The 19,712-nt window shown below is 34.8% G+C and overlaps 4 protein-coding genes across 4 annotated transcripts in view; 3 read left to right on the forward strand and 1 right to left on the reverse strand.

The window, feature by feature from the left end:
- The window catches only part of LOC111807199 (dol-P-Man:Man(7)GlcNAc(2)-PP-Dol alpha-1,6-mannosyltransferase), an 8,727-nt gene extending 5,358 nt beyond the window's left edge, over positions 1-3,369 (forward strand). Inside the window, exons 12-19 of the mRNA XM_023692808.1 lie at positions 799-885; positions 977-1,044; positions 1,467-1,535; positions 1,606-1,688; positions 1,986-2,082; positions 2,520-2,585; positions 2,794-2,887; positions 2,993-3,369. Coding sequence (XP_023548576.1) covers positions 799-885; positions 977-1,044; positions 1,467-1,535; positions 1,606-1,688; positions 1,986-2,082; positions 2,520-2,585; positions 2,794-2,887; positions 2,993-3,070 — 642 coding nt within the window. The 3' untranslated portion in view covers positions 3,071-3,369. The remainder of the gene's footprint in view (positions 1-798; positions 886-976; positions 1,045-1,466; positions 1,536-1,605; positions 1,689-1,985; positions 2,083-2,519; positions 2,586-2,793; positions 2,888-2,992) is intronic.
- Positions 3,370-6,672: 3,303 nt separating this feature from the next.
- LOC111807412 (cyclin-U4-1-like) lies at positions 6,673-8,387 on the forward strand. The gene is made up of 2 exons (XM_023693128.1): positions 6,673-7,101; positions 7,913-8,387. The coding sequence occupies exons 1-2, from the start codon at positions 6,755-6,757 to the stop codon at positions 8,196-8,198; spliced, it is 633 nt and encodes a 210-aa protein (XP_023548896.1). The 5' UTR covers positions 6,673-6,754; the 3' UTR covers positions 8,199-8,387.
- A 2,197-nt stretch (positions 8,388-10,584) lies between these two features.
- On the forward strand, positions 10,585-11,502 carry LOC111807605 (AT-hook motif nuclear-localized protein 23-like). Its single transcript, XM_023693401.1, has 2 exons — positions 10,585-11,100; positions 11,242-11,502. Exons 1-2 carry the CDS (start codon positions 10,591-10,593, stop codon positions 11,500-11,502), a joined length of 771 nt encoding a protein of 256 aa, XP_023549169.1. The 5' UTR covers positions 10,585-10,590.
- Positions 11,503-15,873: 4,371 nt separating this feature from the next.
- LOC111807685 (E3 ubiquitin-protein ligase PUB23-like) lies at positions 15,874-17,401 on the reverse strand. Its single transcript, XM_023693510.1, has 3 exons — positions 16,838-17,401; positions 16,450-16,736; positions 15,874-16,378 (listed from the first exon to the last, which is right to left on the reverse strand). Exons 1-3 carry the CDS (start codon positions 17,399-17,401, stop codon positions 15,874-15,876), a joined length of 1,356 nt encoding a protein of 451 aa, XP_023549278.1.
- Positions 17,402-19,712: the final 2,311 nt, after the last annotated feature.

Here is a 19,712-nt window from a genome sequence, read left to right on the forward strand (position 1 = left end):
AAAAAAAAAAAAAAAAAAAAAAAAAAAAAAAAAAAAAAAAAAAAAAAAAAAAAAAAAAAAGAGGAAACCTTGAATCTTGCCATTTGTTTAAAAGCTACCCATATTCTTTCAAAAGTTGTAATATTACCCTAGAAATTTTGTAAGTCTTCTATTACTAACGTTTGAACATGGAATGGTGTGATGGTCCTAATTTTTGTTCTAGATTATCACCCCACTGTTTTTAGCTCCTAATTTTTGTTCAACATTCTAATAGATTTCGGCGGTAAGGGTAGTCTTAAAATATTTACGAAAAGTCACGGGTAATATTTCAACTTTTGAAAGAATAATAGGAGTGTTTTTCAAATAAAGGATAATGTTTAGAGATATGCATGCATTATCATCCCAAAATTTGATGGTTCGATTAACCTATTTTGCTATTGTTGAACTGAAAAAAAAAAAAAAAAAAACTTATCTGCATTTTTCATAACATCTAAAGAAAAGACCTATGTTATAGTTCCAAAATTTAAGTCAGCTATCTAGCTTCAACCGAGCAATAAACTATTCTTATATTAGACGTGGGCATGAGGAAAAAGTCCCTCACATGGTCACAGGCATTTGTCTGCATATTTGGAGTTTCTAGAAGACTTGAGCATATTTCGATGGCATTCCAATGACAATACAATTTTGATGCATAATACATAAGTTGAAGAACAGTGTTTCTCCTTGCCTATTGAATTGAAAAGGGAATTTCATGTTTTAAGTTGGAAATTGTTTTTACTTTTTCTCTACAACCGAACCTAAAAGTGTACTCCTTTGCAGCTCGGTGTATTTCTTGACAAGAGAGTTTTGCCTTTGATTCTCCCAGTTTTGTGCTTCATACTACTTTACTCTAAGCTTCCCCACAAGGTAACTAATGTGCACCACTGGTCTGTTGCATCAGGGACTTCATATTTCATCCTGAAGAACTTTTTAAATATCATCTTCTTTTACTTGGCAGGAGCTCCGCTTCATTATTAGTTCGGTTCCAATGTTCAATTTATCTGCAGCAATTACAGCCAACAGAATGTATGCTTTGATTTTCGTATTCTTTAAGCTACTAACTCGATTAAAAATATTTTGTCTGCGAAAATGCAATGACAAAGAAGTCTGCCTTGATGCTTCCTAACTTGTCCTACTGATTTTCTTTTGAGTTTTTGACATTTTTCTAGTTTTGTTTTGCTTCCTGACTTTGTGAGTTAACGGTTACTATATGCAGTAACATGATTTCTTTGATTGACGTATGTACTTTAAAGTAAACAATAGGCACGACTTTTTGGCTGTTATTTTAGTGTTTGCTTGTATATTAGCACACACTATTGAATCTGATATTTATCTTGTCATACTATTTTAAATTCACTTGAATACTTTCTTTTTCCAGTTATTCACATTTTTTAGTTTCTTCCTTTCTCTCTTACTGATAATATAGTTTCCAATTTATCTTGTCACAGATATAACAATAGAAAGAAGACCTTTTGGAAGTTGCTTTATCTTATTATGTTGGGACTACTTCTAATCAGGTTGATTGACTTTTCTGTGTTGCTTAGATTAATATATTTACCTCTTTATCCACTAATTTCTGCTTTGTAGTCTAGGGTGCACCATTATAACATTCTTGGCGTCATATGAGAACTATCCAAGTGGCTATGCATTAAAAGAGTTGCATCGAATTGGTGAGTCTTTCATATCCCCAATTCTTTGTGAATGTGTGAAGTACCCTGGTTATACATTCTTTGTTGTAGGTTCCATTTTTTTCTCCATGGTAGAATACCCATCTTTGTAGTGTCTACTCTGATTATTATCATCCGGACCCTTATCTTCCTTTTCTCTTTTCTCAATGCCTCTGGTTTTCATCTCTTACTATTTGCCTCTACTAGTCTACTTTAGTTTACTTTCTTTCCTTATATCATTTCCATTATTTCATTTTTTAATCATACCTTTCTCAACAAAATGTTGAACACCTTGAACAGGCCGTCTATCCAACTCTGATGAGCAGTGGGTTCATATTGATTCATTTTCAGCCATGAATGGAATTTCACGCTTTTGTGAAAATGATTTTCCATGGAGGTAATGTAGTGCTGGCCTTGAACAGGTTAATGTCTTGTGAATAACTTCTTACATGAGATGAATTTTTTAGAACGTAATAAGAAACAGAACATACGGAAAGTGTGCTTCTAACTAAGAAAAGTGAAACTTCTGATAACTATGATGTTGTTTTCATTTTTCTTCTTTTCATCATGTTTATTGAAGGTAAAGACCAGGGTTCTTCAACTTTTAATTATTTTTTTCTATTTATTCCTGGAAATTTACAATTTCAATCTTGGTGCACTTTGGTGTCATATGCTGTATTCGTGTTAGACCTCTTTGTAGAACTACTTTTCGTTAAAAATCTAATATAGGAAGTTAAGAAAAGACAATGGTCTCCAAGTATATTCAATGATCTTGCTGTGCACCTAATTCATCGATGTAGTTTAACTGTTAACAGAGCACTGTATGTAACACAGGTATTCCAAGGAAGAAGATATTCCATTGAAAGAACTTCGCCTGAGAAACTTTACCTATATTGTGAAGTGAGTTCTTCCTCGTCCTAACGAAGCAACTAAAGTAACATGTTTTTAAACACTCAGTTCACCCCTCCTGTATAATGTGCATACACCTTTCATCCTAAAATTTGGAACTTGTTAGCACTCGTATATATATCTGTGTTCTATACACCCGTAAAAAGAAAGTGTTTATTAGATAACTGCGTTTATGTGATCCCTTGCTATACTTCTTCAGTGAGCATCCAGTTATTGACGGATTTGATTGCTTATTTTCTGTAAGCGGGTTTTCGAGGTTGCGCCTTCATATTGGATTTCCACCTATTTTAGTGGTACAGAACTTGCTCTTGAATGACTGGATGTCCTTAATTTCATATGTAAAATTGTCCCCATACATTTTCTGGATGTTTCTTAGACTGTATTTATTTTACACGCAGGTGACAGAACCAAAAGTTTATGTTCATGGTAACTCTGAGAATATGGATCTCTTGCATAAAAATTGGCCAGGATGCTGATGTAAAGTAATGTATCCTTCTCCTTGTCCTCCATATAGAAGTTACCATCAATTAAACTTTATGAAACCTGTTCATGAATATAGTCGAGTTGCATTAAATTAGAAGAACGGGCGCCTTATTGATCAATTAGTTGACTGGTTCTTGTACAACACTTTCAATTTCCTTTTCTAGATGCTTGTAATTATTATGTTTTCTGTGAACTAACCTCTGTCAGCCTCATGAATTGCCGCACACAGAAGCAAGCATGGGTTTATGGATCTTTTCTATTTAATTCTATGCATACATTTTTGGATTACTAATTTACTATGATGTGGATGCTATTGGCTGGTATTTTCTGTCGTATTTTATTTTGCACACTTTGTAGAAGATGGAGATTTATATGTTTAGTTTGCATGTCGATGGCTAAAAGTTTCTGAAAACATGAGATTTGATTTGGATTAAACTTTTATATTTGGATGTCTTGTAATGACTAAGCTGCAATTTTTTTTTTTAATTACCATGGGTTAGCCAAGTGGTCAATAAAGGCCAGGTAAATAATAGAGTTTAGAGGGAATGATTCAAGCCATGCCTACTTAAGATTCTACTTCCTATGGCTACCTTGGCAACAAAATGTAGTGGGTCAAATATGTGAGAATAGTCGTGGTGTGTGTAAGCTAACATTAATGTGGTTGATTCATAATTGAAACTATGTATACATACTATACTAAACATATATGTTAACTTGATCTAAATATAATTATTAATGTTTAAATGTCATGGGTATTTGTTTAGGAAGAAGATTGTTAGGGATTCGACTTTAGAGGTCAGTAATTGATGTTTCATTGCGATTATTTCTGATTTGAAGGCTCTTGTTTTGTGGTTATTTTGTGCAGGGTTTCCTCTTTCCTCAACCTTGGGTTGTCCTTTTGCTCTGTTCATAACACTTCTTCCTCTAGACAAAGAAAGATTCCCCGCCCCTGGGTTCTCCTTTTATTGGACATACTACTAACATACTTTCTTATTAAAGAAAAAGTAATTTCATACGTGTCGAGCCTTAAAAAATAATATCATAGCAATATACAAAGTCAATATCACTGTTTCAATAACTCTGAATAGTGGAACAGTTTCCAAGTAGAAAATGAGAAATGAGAATGGAAAAAGGAAAATATGTATTATTAAGGGATATTAGAAGGATATATGATAATTAGCTAGAGGAGTTAGTTATAGATATAGGGAGTTAGAGTTAATTAAGACAAGTCATATTTTGGTTATTCAGTATAATATAGTGGGTGGATTGCGGTGTGGGAGAGAGGCAACCCTCTTGAAAAGCTATATGATATTAATGATTTTTCTTGATATTGCAATATAGTTTTATCATTTATTGGGTCATTGTCTGATAATTAAGACGCTAACACATCCTTCTCCTCTTCTCTTTTCTATTTTTTCCCCTTTCTGGCAAGTTGATGCATTTGCTAAGTTGGGAAGCCTCTTTCATGCTTTTTTGATGAAAGGTCTTCTTCTCATTTATGTTAAAATGCTGAATAGCCATTCATTTTGCTCTCTCTTTTATCTATCATATTTATTTATATGATTTCAAGCAATGGATTGCAGTGGAAAGCTATAGAAGAATATAATAGGGTTGTAGATGATGGATTGAACTCATTTCACATGGGCACCACATGGTGCTGGAAACAATGCTAGGCTTCATCATAGAGACACTAACTTTTTTTTTTTTTTTGTTTTTTTTTTTTGAATATATCCATTTTTGTTTTGTTTTGTTTTGTCTTGTCTCTGAACTATTAGAAAAGACATTATAATCTTTTCCCTTTTGCTTCACTCCAACTCCCATTTGCACACACGCCGCCACCTCTTCAACTTGCTCCTCATTCCAAGCTTTCACCATTTCCCTTCCCCCTTTTTCCCCCACTATGCCTCTTTTCCTTTCAATGCTTTACACACAAATTTGATTATGTTTCTTTAATTGCATGCATGTAATTGAAGTTGAACTTTTTGATTGTTTACGACTTTGAAATGACTTTTTAATTGCTCTTTATAAGATTAAAGATCAGTTAAATTTCGATCATGTTGAATGAGATTGCGAATGTATACTTAATTTGGATTTCGATCATGTTGAATGAGATTGCGAATGTATACTTAATTTGGATACGTATTTTTCTAGGAGATCCTCGTTGTATGTTTGGTGCATTACAAATGTTGTTGTTCGGTGAGTATTTAATAAGATTTGGTTTAGTGCACAATTTAGAAAAGGTGTTAGAAAGGTATAGGCTATGACCAAGGTTCACATTTCCCTATGAGCCTCAATGCCCTAAACTACTTTTTATCTCTTATTCTCAACAGCTGAAGTTCTTTTTTAACATTGTCAAAAGGTGCCTCTTTTGTGTAGGTTCCTTGTATAGTGGGTTTTCATCTTTTTGTGGTATAAATTTATGTTACTTCAAAGTTTTGTCTTCCATTCAAAAAAAAAAAAAAAAAAATATCAATGTCTCAGCGGACTTATTCTCTCGAGATAAGAAAATTTATGTGCCTTTCAACTTTTACCAATATGTACTTTCACTTTTCTCGTCTCATACTAAGACGAATATTTGTACGATTATATTTTCTATCATCTTCAGTGTACTTAGACAAGTAAACTAGCTCTCTATTAATCATATCTCTTCATAGATTTTGGAGGTTGAATTCATCATCACAATGTACTATTAAAGGGAGTCAAATATGTTCGTACCCAACAAAATATCTATAATTTGACCTCGAAACCCAAAATTTGGGGACCCTTTACTATAGTATTGGAACAAAAAAAAAGAGAACAATATTCTAATGCTTTGGACCAACATAGCAAATCCATGTTATGTCACCTAGTTTGATTTAAATCCACTACACATGCAAGATTCCATTTCAAAAGAGAAAAAAAAAAGGGTGAGGAATCCATATGAATGAAAATATTTCACATGGTATGCACATGAGAAGCTATAACCATTTAGAACATAAAAATCAACCAAAAGAAAATGACACCAATTTTCTTCTTTCTTTATGTTAATTGGGAAATGCCCAAAAGTATGAGATAGAAAAATCATTGCCCCTACCCAATTTCCTCTAACTTTTGTGCCAAAATGAACCAATCTCATTGTCCCTATAAAAGGACATAATCTATTTGGCCCCCTTCATCAAATCAACCACATGCTATCTATCTTGTTGATTTTTGTGATAAAATTTGTCACATTATATTCTTAGTGGGAGAAAAGGAACAAAAAAAAAAAAGTGGGATTCTCGGAGCGTAAGTTGTTAAAATATTTTCAAAACTCGAACTTTTGATTCTCTTTATCAGTTGCAGGCTCAAATCACCTCTGATCGTTCACGATTTCACAATTTTCATGATGCAAAATTACTCGACAACAAAAAAAAGTGTTTGTACTAATTCTATCGAGGATGGATATTTAAAATTTTGGTGAAGATTATAATATGTTTTTTAAAAAACTATTCTCTAAAAAAAGAATAAGAAATGGAGTGAAATATTCTCCTCCATATTATTGTAGATACCAGAAGTGCCCCACCTCATTGCACCCACTACCCTCAGCTCCTCTTTATATTTATTCAATCATAGACACAGCAAGACATTTAGCAGAACAAAAAACTTTACACACATTACAGCAAACCCACCAAAGAAAAACTGAAAGGATTCCTTCTTCAATGGTGGAAGAAGAAAGCTCCTCCATGATGCCAAAGCTCATCACTTTCCTCTCTTCTGTGCTTCAAAGAGTGGCCGAGTCGAACGACGATCTCGTGGACGATGACTCGGCCATCGAAACGCAGAAGAACTCGGCGTTCCATGGCTTGACTCGCCCATCTATCTCTCTTCATACCTACCTTGAAAGGATCTTCAAGTATGCCAATTGTAGCAACTCTTGCTTCATTGTTGCTTATGTTTATCTTGATCGCTTTGCTCAAAGGCAGCCATTGTTGCCTATCAACTCCTTTAATGTTCATCGTTTGCTCATTACAAGTGTTCTTGTTGCTGCCAAGTTCATGGATGATCTGTAAGTTTAATTTTCTTCTCTCTTTTCCCCCTTTTTTTGTAATATACAGTAATAATTGAGTTTTAGGACCTCCATTCGTTGTGTTACGAGTATCTGTATGCATCTCGACTAATTTCATAACACAAGAACCTCTGAAACTCCGCATTCACTGTAATTGAATCTAAATTTTTAGAGGGTATACCAAAATGTGAGATTCCACATTGGTTGGAAAGAGGAACGAAGCATTTCTTATAAGGGTGTGGAAACCTCTCCCTAGTAGACGCGCTTGAAAATCGTGAAGTTAATGACGATTCATAATGGGAAAAAGTGGATAATATTTGCTAGCGGTGGGCTTGGACGGTTATAAATGGTATCAGAGCTAGTCACCAGGCAGTGTACCAACAAGAACGTTGGGTCCCCAAGAAGGGAGTGGATTGTGAGATTCCACATTGATTGGAGATGGGAACAAAACATTTCTTATAAGGGTGTGGAAACCTCTCCCTAGTAAATGCGTTTGAAAACCATGAGTTTGATGGCGATACGTAACAAGCTAAAGTGGACAATATATGCTAGTAGTAGGCAAGGGCTGTTACAAATGGTATCAGAGCCAGTCATCAAGCAGTGTGCCAACGAGGACGTTGAGTCCCCAAGAGGGGGTGGATTGTGAGATTCCACATTGCTTAGAGAGAGGAACGAAACATTCCTTATTCGGGCGGAGAAACCTCTCCCTAGTAGACGCATTTTAAAACCGTGAGGCTGATTACGATACCTAACGAGCCAAAACGGACATTATGATTTGAAAAGAAAATTAAGGGTTGGTTTTTGTTTTCAGGTGTTACAACAATGGTTTCTATGCAAGAGTTGGAGGGATCAGCACAAAAGAGATAAACTTTCTTGAAGTGGATTTCCTCTTTGGATTAGGGTTTCACTTGAATGTGACACCCAACACATTCCACACCTATTGCTCTTGTTTACACAAAGAGATGCTTCTACTAAAACCTCCCCTTAGTAACTCTCTATTAACTTCTTCAGAAACATCACTAAATAAAGCTTCCCATTTGAGCTTTGAAGAAGATGAAGCTTCCCATCATCAAAACCAACACCAAGTAGCTGCTTAAACAAACAAACCCACTAATTATTTTCAAGTTTTAGCTTAAAAATATCCCATCAAATTCATTTGGGTCTTCCCCAAATTACATTTCCTCAAACTTTTAGTATCGTTTCCTTAGTGGGTATTGTAAAACTCGATGATCGAGATGATAATGTATAGATATTGAAATCCAGGAAGAAGTTCGATTCGCTTTTCATCGCCGTTCATGTCTTTTTCACTTAGTTGTACTTAGGATTGATAATTTAGCTTAGCTAATCATTTTAACGATCCTTGTGAGATCCTACATCAGTTGGAGAAGGGAACGAAACAACCCTTTTAAGAGCGTGGAAACTTCTCCCTAACATATATGTTTTAAAACTGTAAGGCTAACAACAATACATAACGGACAAAAGTAGACAATATCAATTGACAATATCATTAAGTATTTTATATTTAATGGAGTTTGAAATAATATATATATATATAAAATAGAGAGAGAATCTTTGATGGATATACCATGAAAGGCATCCTTAAAGAAAACAACAAAACATGATTGATCCATTGAGTTTGGATCTTGTCTATTTGCCATTACTTCTATTATCATAGCTCATTAATTATATTTTAAAAAAAACTTATATAACACTCAATAATAATGTATATAGTTTTTTTTTTCATAGAATTTAAGCTTGATTAATCTATTTAATAATTTTATCATATCACACCATTTTTTTCTTACAAAACTACCTGTAATATCGTAATTATATGAATCAACGAGGGTATAATTCAACTGATTTAAAATACGTAACTCAATCAAGAGGTCAAATGCTCCAATTTTCCCTCCAATTTATTGCTGAACTAAAAAAAAAATTATAAGACCGAAGAACATTCAAAATGTTGAAAATCTTTAAGATACGAACAAATTCTTAGTTCTTCTTAATCATCGATCTTTAATTTGTAGCTATATATATATATATATATATATATATATATATATAGTTTTGGGCTTGGCCCAATTATGTTCTATTGGACCCTTAGTTTCAAAGTATTTAGATCTTAACAAATTAAGTCACTATCCATTAAGGTCGTTGAAGTTGAATAAATAAATAGTAATATGATATTGAATAATATTGTCTTCTATGAGTCACATTTTATTTATATTATAAAGTCTAATTCTCTTAACCTAACAATAAATAAATAATTAGGCTTGTATTATAAATAAAGACCAAAATGATTATTTTTAAAATTTTTAGGAATATTTAATAAAGTTACTTTAGTTTAAAAAAATTTACAACCCGATCGAGTCGGATCGAAAAAATGTCTGAACTCAATTCAATCTGACCCATAAACAACCTATAATTGTTCGTACAATTTAGCCAAAAAAACAATATATTTCAAATGACAAATTATGCCTTTAATTTCTTTACAAACTTAATTAATGTAACATAAAATTGACACCTTTGTTAGAATATAGTTTTCATAACAAAAGTTGTGACCTAACCCACACAACATCATTAAAATAATAATAATCATAATAAGAGAATTCAATTATTATCCCTAATATTTGATTAAAATATATTTATTTAAAAAAATTAATATTTAATCAAAACCCTAATCTCCCTATTTGGAATTCCCCCTTTGGTCCATTTGTTGTTTCTTCTTCATTAGATTCAAGAGTTGTTGGCTTAATCATTGAATAAAACCAAACAACTCACTATTAAAAAACATTAAAAAACATTAAAAAACAAAAAACCCTAATTTAATAGGAGATATTATCCACTTTAGCTCGTTACGTATCACCGTCAGCTTCACGATTTTGAAACGCGCCTATTAGGGAGAGGTTTCCACACCCTTATAAAAACGCCCCGTTTCCCTGATTTTTACGTGACAAAAGTAGTTTGAACAGTTTAAAAAAAGCTAAATTACTCTGAAACATGTCACCGAATAGTTTACACCCGTCATGATGTTGCTGGTTTAGAATAACCATTCCACTTATAAAGCATTGCAAAGTGTCGTGGTATGGGTGTAATTATATTGAGATAAACATTCAACTTTATAATAAGCCCACTTGTGACATCAAACATTATAATATATCCAAAACCCACAATTATATTATATAGTAATTTTAGGTATTTAAACTTTGTATTATAATAATAATCACTTTTATTTATGCCTTTTATCATAATGCCCTCCCCCTCTCTCTCTCTTCTCTTTGTTCTAGGGTTTCAACATGGGACTCATCTGCTCTTCTGTTCTCTCACACAAATCCATATAATTTTATATTAATTAATTTCTTTTAAAAAAATTAAAATAAAATAAAAAATTATATTGCTGTCCCTTTTATTATTTTACATTATTTTTTCACCCCTGGTTTTTTCCTGTTCATCTTTGAGTGTTTAAGTTTCTCTCATTTTCTTCTGTTTATGGCTACTTTAAACTTAGGCTCAGCTTCTCACTTTGTTGACCAGCTTCAACAACGCCCTGATCTCCACCTAGATTCGCCGCCCAGCTCCGATCATGTCACTAATCTCAACCACTTCAACGGCAGTGGCGGCTCCGGTGGTAGCGGAGATGCTATGGTTCGTCGACCGAGGGGTCGCCCAGCCGGGTCCAAGAACAAGCCAAAGCCACCCGTGATCATCACGCGCGAGAGCGCTAATACCCTCCGAGCTCATATCTTGGAAATCGGTAGCGGATATGATGTGTTCGAGGCTGTGGCTGGCTATGCGCGACGGCGACAACGAGGGATCTGTGTGTTGAGTGGAAGTGGGATAGTGAATAATGTTAGCTTACGACAACCGGCTGCGGCTGGATCCGTGTTGACGTTGCAAGGGAGGTTTGAGATTTTGTCCCTGTCGGGATCGTTCTTACCACCACCTGCTCCACCAGGTGCTACTAGTCTTACGATTTTCTTGGCCGGAGGTCAAGGACAAGTAAGTTAAATCATCACTCAACTCAAAAGTTTAACCTAATTTTTTTTTATGTTCGGAAACACGATTATAATTATAGGAAGGGTGGGTGGGATTCAAAATTTTCATCCATAAATCTAATCTTTTATACTTATTCTTAACAAGGTGGTCGGAGGGAATGTCGTGGGAGCTTTGATTGCGTCGGGGCCTGTCATCGTTATAGCATCGTCGTTCAGTAACGTTGCATACGAGAGGCTACCGTTGGATGAAGAAGAATTGTCGATGCCTGCAGCTGGTGGGGACGGAGATGGAGGCGAGGGCGGGGGCGGTGATGGCCACGACAACCCTTTTCCCGACGGATCTTCGGGTTTGCCCTTTCTAAATCTGCCTATGAATATGCCAAATCAGAATCAATTTTTTGGTTGAAGGATGAACTGCAAATTCATGTGTTCCATTGTGTCTTATTGTTCAATCCAAATAATTTTCAGCCCTAAATCCCTCTCTTTCTTCTTCTTTAGCCTTCATCTTTGCCTGTTTGTGCTATAAACTTCATCAAATTGTCTGATTTAATGTTTAATTATAATTACCGAATGACCTGTACCGACATTTTCTACCTCGTTTTTTTGTTCTGATTGCTGAAAGTTTATAGTGACGTTCGTTTTTTTAGCGACGTTTCTTCTGTCACTGAAAGCTTATAATGATGCTTATATCCGTCTTCAGAAATGTTTTTTTTTTGTCATCGTAAAATCTGATATTTGTTGTTTTGTTCTACATCCGAGTAAATGAGGGGTATATGAATGAGTCGAGATCATATTGGAACGAGAGCAATCTTGAGGACAGAATGACTAAGAAAGGCTCGAAGGAAGTGAAAATTACTACCTGTAACAATAAGGTGCACCTTTATCTTCCGTAACTCAATTATAGAAACTTCATGGTTAAACGTTTTTACTTAGAGCAGTTCTATGTCTATGTTAAGCGTTTTTCTGGGGATGCATATGAGTGAGAATAAAGCATGATAGAAAAAACTCGTGTTAGTATTTGAGGATAGTTTTTCACTCTTAAGAAGCAAAGAGTATGTAATGTGACCATGTCGTAGGAGAATGTCGGGGCCATCAGGTACAGAACCCGAATTTTTAATCTTTATTTGAATTCTAGGTATGAGTCGTTACACTAAATTACTCGTTCGATTTTTCTTTAGAAATGTTGTGAAGAAAAAAAGAATATCCAGTAATTTCAACCTAGTTAATAAAATTTAGTATAATGATAGATTAACACGTTTAGTAAAATAGGGAGACGGTGGGGGACGAAAATTGGGTGGACACGACGATGGGGACGAATAATATAATTCTCATCCTCGGCCTCGTTTAACTAACGGAGAGAAATCTCTCCTCATTTCATTCCTCGACAAGTTGAGTCCTCACAAGGCTCTGACTTCACGAGTTAAACGAACATCTCTGTTTTTAGTTGTTTAGACATACTTTAATTAGTTGAGTGATGCTTTAATTTACGGTAACGGGTTTGTGCTTTACGAGAATTATATCAAATTAGAGTTTAGGGTTTTAACAATGAGAAAGATATATAATAACAATTAGAATTATTCTAAATTAGGGTTTGTGATCTTCTTTTTGTTCGGTGGGAATAGACAGATTTTGGCTAACAGTGATACAGTCTCATGGAGAGTCTGTTCGGTATCCGATCAACACAAAATTTAACGAGCATTCATATTTCATATGGACAAACTTAAATCTAGAGCCGCATGCCCAAACTTCTTTCGAAATCCAACTTTCGAGGTTAAGGCTTAGAGTCGTAACCGTCTCTTTATCGAGCCTATCTTTGTCCCTGTTGTCTACTTGTTGTCACCATCTTTCTTACGCCTCATTTTAACCTCAACGCATGTCTCTTTAGTATGTTAGATGATGCACTGTCTTCTACGGTCGTATTAATACACTCGTCTATCTTGACCTTCACGTAGTTGAATGGGCGCCACATAAGAGCCGTCGTTTTTTCTGAGTCACAACCTACTATTAATTACTATGCTTCACACGTGCTTACCATAAGCGGCCCTTGGCTTTAGCTTCTTTCAATGCTAAGAACACTATTTTTTTTTTCTTTTTTTTTTCCTTTTGTGGGATTATGAATTCCACTATGGTGGGTGGTTATTTATTTAATGGCATTCACATTATAAAATATATAATATCATTTTTATATTAATCATCAACCTTTATTAAACTCATAAATTTATATAACGGGTCAGCCTTACGATTTTAAAACGTGTTTGTTAGGATCTCACAATCCACTCCCCTTGAGGCCAGCATCCCTCATTGGCACACCGCCCAAGCACTGATACCATTTATAACAGCCCAAACTCACCGCGGACAGATATTGTCAATTTTGGCCCGTTCGTCGTCAACCTCACGGTTTTAAAACACGTTCAAGGAAAAGTTTCCACACGCTTGTAAGAATCGTTTGTTTCCCTCTCCAACCGCTTAGGGTTCAAAGACCTTCTAGACACAAATTTAAAAGTTAACGGGAGGAGAATAAGAATAAATTTTTATTTAAAATTTATTTTTGTAAAGGAATATTATTAAATTGTAAAGAAATAACCTTTTTCCTTTTTTTTTTCTTTCTTTTTCTATTATTCATGGTTAATTTATTAATCTTATGCTTGTTCTTTTCTTATTGGCTAAGCAAACAATAGAGTAAATTAATCATAAAATGTGACTAATTGCTCCATTCATTTCTAATTTCTCGACATTAAAGATGAAAAATAAATTAAGAATAAATATTTATATGATTTTCTATATGTAATCTTTATGTTTTCCAATTTGAGGCTAAATATATTCATCACAAACCCGCCTTCGTAAGATCGTGTTTAATAAATTGTACCTTTCTCGGTTGTGCTAGACATTCTCGACCAAAAAAGACAAAAAATAATGACATGGATACATGAGCGTGAAGGCCAAGATCCGAACTTGACGTCCCGATAAGTCTCTGTTCATCTTCGTTCAAGGGAGGGGTGCCCTCAAACAGATGCAACTAAACAAGTAAATGGCAACGAACAATTTTTGTGGACCAGGAAGACCAATTCGAACCGTTCACGACATCAGATTGGGGAGGACAACGACTACTAAAAAAGGTGAAACTTACATGTTTTTAGAGGTCGTACTTGATCCATCCGACCAACGATCGATCAATATGTTGTGTTGCAGTTGAGTGGATATATCCGCATCCTGAAATTTATTTTTAATTAATTATTAATATTCCAATTTTATTGATTAATCTACATTAAAAAAATTAATGAGAATTGTGGATTTTAGTGTAACGTTGTTATCGACATTATTATTATTAATATTCTTACTAGTTTCCATTAAAAACACAACTCCAACCAGCTAATATTGTATTAGTTATTAGTGAAATTGTCACTCTCAATGGACGAGATTTAAAGGACCATTTTGAAAACGTTAAAAACGAATCATTCCCGGTATGTTAGCATCGTGCTTTAAATATGTTTGTTCATTAACATAAAGCAAATCCCGAGAAATAGAGTCGTCCCATCTAGCATATTTCAAATGGTTGTTCATCAGGAAAAAAAAAATGTACCATCCCAAACTCACCGCTAGTAGATATTGTCCGTTTTGGCTCATTACGTATTGTCATCAGCTTCACGATTTTAAAACGCGTATGCTAGGGAGAGGTTCTCACATCCTTATAAAGAATGCTTCGTTTCCCTTTCTAACTGATGTGGGATCTTACAAAGAGAGTATGATAAGGGTAGGGTTGTGGGAGAGCGATACGAACGTTTAAGTGTCATACCTAATAATAAAGTGTTGTAATATGAACGATGGGTACTCGACTCAAGTAACGTGAGGCACGTGGATTCCCATGTGAATTAATAAGATTAGCCTTGTTAACCTAAATGGTCCCTCAAGTATCCAACATTAAAGTAGGGCTGCAAGAGAGAGGAGGGAAAACAAAAGCTTCCATGTGGGAGGAGACAAAGAACTCAAACTGTGTGCCCATGAAGATCTCAAGAAGGATAAAGAAAATAAATAATAAATAAATAAAACATTCATCTTTTCAAGAACAATGGGAAGACTTTTGATTGGCCAAGAACTCTAGAGTATATATATATATATATATTAAATAACAATATTTTATCTATGTTTATTTCCTCGTAACAGTCCAAGTCTACCACTAGTAGATATTGTCTACTTCAGCTCGTTACGTATTGTTGTTTTCCACCCTTATAAGAAATGTTTCGTTCCCTTCTCCAATTGATGTGAGATCTCACAATCCACCTCCTTAGGAGCCAGCGTCCTCGTTGGCACACTGGCCGATGTCTGGCTCTGATACCATTTGTAACAGTCTAACCCCACCACTAGTAGATATTGTCTACTTTAGCCCATTACGTATTGTCGGTAGTCTCACTGTGGGTTTCGGCTGTTACACATAAAAAAAATTAATACAAGTTGTTTAAAGACCATATTCCACATCAATTTGAATGTTCAAAAATTTAGTAAACACAACCTTGAAGATGAAGGACTGACTAGAAAATTTTAAATTTTCGAGACTCTGTTAATGTAAATTTGAAAGTTTACGGTCTTAACTTGACATTTTTAGAAGTTCAAAACCCTAATAGATATGACCGTGAAGGTAAAGGACCTGCTCGATATTTTTAAACTTTAGAGACCCTGTTAACCTAAAGTTCAAAAATCGAGTAGATACGATCGTGGAGGTTCAGGGACATATAGTTTAACCTAACGAAAATCCCGAGAACCCAATCGAACATAAATTCTATTAATTTATCAACTTAAAATAATCCCTAAATTCATAAGGAAAACAAGGAAATCTCCTCCAAAAACTCCCATGAAGCTTCATGATCTTCATGGCCTTCTCCTTGGTTGAAGAAGATCTTCCATCGCCATTCAAGATCCCTACCAGCTTCTTCACTGTGCCACAACCCATCATCTCCTCTAAAACCCTCTCACTAGGATGATAATTGCATATCAACCATAAGATTTTCACCCCAATTTTTGTAGCTGTATTTGATGTACTCATTTTCTTCGTCACCGTCGCTATTCCCATGATATGCTCCGCCATGGCTAACCGTCCCTCCGCACAATCGCTTAGAAGTTTGAGTACGTGTAATATTTTCTCGCACTTTGATCGGTTCGAGTCAGGAAGAAGGTCGATCATGATGCAAACAGCACCAGCTTCAATCAACAGAAGACGACATTTCTTAGAGGATTCCATGATTTCTATCAAAAGTTCGAGGGCAGATGAGAATAACGTTCCGTATCGACTAGAAAAAAAATAAAAGATTTAGTTAGAAACGTCCAACTAAAGTAATTTCGTGCTTGAACAATGTCATACCACTGTGTAGCTATGGACGAGTCTGTCATCTTAACAGTACTTGCTTTCTTGATTATCTCATCCGACGCGAGCTCCAATATTGACTTGAACAGGTCAATGGCATGATGTTTCGTTAAAGAGTTATAATCATAACCCTTTTTGGATATTTGTTGGAGTAATTCCATGGCATAAAATCGTCCTTCTATGCTTCCTCTTTGTAAAACGATCGCCATTGACTTGATCGCTTCTGGTCTCGATAGTAACTCAAATAGCTTCTCGGTTTTGGAAAATGGAAATTGAGATAATACCTGTTAAGAATATAAATAAAAGATTGAATATATCGTAACGTATTTCATCGACCGAAATTTTTATATTTATTAACCACGTTCGATCGATAGATTAACAATACCCCTAAAGCCTCCTCGCAGGCTTCAAAATTAGCGAAATTGGAGCTTTCACAAATGGCGACTTGGGTGACTAATCCAACAAGAACTTCAAACCCATTTGCTTGAACAAAGATGGGTTTCGCTCCGACCGCCGCTACATCGTCGATGGCCATGAGTAGCCGTAGTTTCTTCAAAGAACTCGCTTTGAACGGCGACAACTCGATGTTTTTCAAGAGAGCCACAACATCATCGTACTCCATCGATGGCGGTCCGGGCGACGAGGAGGAGGCGGAGGAGCAAGATTCATTCATTTTCCAAGAGAGTATGAGCCTTTTGAGTGTATAATTTGGAGTGATATCAAAGTTGACAATGATTTGCATGGTCGCAGGGCAAGTTTTCTTGTTGTAAGTGAAGAACCACTTCTCAATATTGGCTCTTTCAAAGGAAACACCGGTGGAAATCGTGACAGGATCATGCATAACCTCCATGGAAATAGGGCACCGGAAGTATGGAGGAATATCTTCCACGGCCGGTGGCGGTGGCAGTGGCTGCGACGGAGGAAGACGGTTTTGGCGGATATCCTCCATTTAAAACGGTGGAGATGGAAAGAGAGGTCGTTGGGTAGATTGATAGCAACATTAAGCTCGTGGGTCTTACAAGAGAGTTGAATGTTTAAAGGGCAAAAAAAGTCAAAGTCAAAGAAGACAACTTTTGTTCCTTTTCGGAAAAAAAAAAAATTAATTTAAAGCTGTTTGAATTTTAAAATATGGAAAATAATAATAATAAAAAAATAAAATTTCTTGAATGATTCAAGTAAAAACAAGAAGAAACAAGATTCTACTTCTACCTAATCCAAAATAAATTTAAAAAAAAATTAAATTATTGATTTGGTTCTCGAGCTTTTCTCTCCAACCAAACTACCTCGAAAAACATCCTTAATAACCATTTGACATTTGGTTAGACAAATGAGTTGGGGACGAGAGAAACCCTAGAGATGTCCATTTAACCTGTGGGTCGGGACTCACGAGTACTTGCCTCGAACAAGATGGAAATTTTTCAGTTTAGACGGGGAACGAGGGAGGGAGTGGACAACGTTTTTTTTTTTTTTTTTTCGTTAGACAAATGAGACATCCTACACTGTCCCGTAGACATTCCTGATCAAATCGAGCCATAATGTATTTATTAGATTAGATGGGAAGGATAAAAAGACAGAGCTCCATGACGATATTAAAGTTTTGAAAAGAGAAAAATAATAATAAATAGAAGATTGGTTGGGGCAGCGAGAAATTGGTGACAATTGATTGCCCACTATGTCTAAAAGAGAGTTGACTTTTTCTTATAAAATTGATCCACTTGACCAATGGAAATTCAAACCAAATTTACATATTAATCTCTCTCTCTCATTTAGGTGGTTGATTAGACATAATCCCTCTATTAATAACTTTTTAATTATGATAATCCCAAACTGTTTTTTACTGTGGTAAATCGTTAACGAACTCAAAAATATATTTTTTTTTTATCCACACGAGAAGTCATACTTTTATTTGAGAAGCCTTTTTTTTTAATCTTAAAATAGGAGAATCGAGCTCCATTTTTGTAACAATAACCCAAGCTAATTCATATTCTACAACCCTGTGAGATCTCATATTGATTGGAGAGGAGAACGAATCATTTCTGGTAAGAGTATGAAAACTTCTCCTTAGTATACATGTTTTAAAACCATGAGGCTAACAGCGATACGTAACGAATCAAAGCGGACAAAATCTGCTAGTAGTGGGTTTGGGCTATTACAAATGGTATCAGAGCTAGACACTCGACAGTGTGCAAGGAAGAATGCTGGACTCACAAAGAGATGAATTGTGAGATCTGACATTGGTTGGAGAGAGGAACGAAACATTCCTTGTAAGGGTGTGGAAACTTCTTCATAGCAATCGCGTTTTAAAACTGTGAGGCTAACCACGATTCGTAACTGACCAAAGCAACCGGTATCCACTAACCGTGACCTTTTTTTTTTTTTTTTTTTTTTTTTTTTTTTTTTTTTTTTTTTTTTTTTTTTTTTTTTTTTTTTTTTTTTTTTTTTTTTTTCNAAAAAAAAAAAAAAAAAAAAAAAAAATTGTCAGCCTAGAAAATACATTAAAATAATAATTTGGCTAACTAGACAAAGAGGGGTGACATGGTTGTTTATTTAAATTTTATTTAATTAAAAATTTCAATTTAAAATCATTTGGTCAAATAGGGATGCACATGCAACCCGACAACTCGGACCAACCCAACCCGAACTATAAGGGTTGGGTTGGATTAGCATTTTGGGTAGGGTTGGGTTCATTTTTCTGAACCAAAACTGAATCGGTTCGATTTCGGGTTTGTGAGACAAAACCTTCGAGTTAACCAGGTCAAATTTCTTTCTCAATTTAACTTTCATTGGATGTCACTTCAATAAAAAAAAAAAAAAAAAATCATACATATTTATACCTCACGAACATGGATATATAAAAAATTTAAACAAATAAAAGGGGCTAATTGCAAAATTTAACAAATTGTCTGGACTAATTTATGATACCTAAGTAAATGAGGGATACATGAATAAATCGAGACCACATTCGAACGAGAACAATCCTGAAGATAAGATAACTAAGAAGTATTCACTCTTAAGAAACGAGAAATAAGTAACAATATCGCAAGGAAATAGCGGGACCATTAGATGTTGAATCCAAATTTCAAATCCCAAACATGAATCGTTACATAATCATATAAAAAATTCAAGGGTATAATCGTAACAAACTACATTGTTGAGGGTAGTTTGTGCAATTATTTTTATTTGTTATATTATTGTTAAATGGAGGCTATGACAAATATATAATTAGAGCTATCATGTAATCCCTTTACTTTTCAATTATT

This window comes from Cucurbita pepo, chromosome LG12, assembly GCF_002806865.2.
Source record: "Cucurbita pepo subsp. pepo cultivar mu-cu-16 chromosome LG12, ASM280686v2, whole genome shotgun sequence".
Lineage (NCBI taxonomy): Eukaryota > Viridiplantae > Streptophyta > Magnoliopsida > Cucurbitales > Cucurbitaceae > Cucurbita > Cucurbita pepo.

Bases quoted from the DNA above. Each gene is read 5' to 3' on its own strand.
- LOC111807605 (XM_023693401.1), top strand. From the start codon at position 10,591: ATGGCTACTTTAAACTTAGGCTCAGCTTCTCACTTTGTTGACCAGCTT. The intron at 11,101-11,241 runs GTAAGTTAAATC...ATTCTTAACAAG, and splicing joins TGGCCGGAGGTCAAGGACAA to GTGGTCGGAGGGAATGTCGT.
- LOC111807412 (XM_023693128.1), top strand. From the start codon at position 6,755: ATGGTGGAAGAAGAAAGCTCCTCCATGATGCCAAAGCTCATCACTTTC. The intron at 7,102-7,912 runs GTAAGTTTAATT...TTTTGTTTTCAG, and splicing joins GCCAAGTTCATGGATGATCT to GTGTTACAACAATGGTTTCT.
- LOC111807685 (XM_023693510.1), bottom strand. From the start codon at position 17,401: ATGGAGGATATCCGCCAAAACCGTCTTCCTCCGTCGCAGCCACTGCCA. The intron at 16,737-16,837 runs GTATTGTTAATC...TATTCTTAACAG, and splicing joins CCTGCGAGGAGGCTTTAGGG to GTATTATCTCAATTTCCATT. The intron at 16,379-16,449 runs GTATGACATTGT...TTTTTTTTCTAG, and splicing joins TCGTCCATAGCTACACAGTG to TCGATACGGAACGTTATTCT.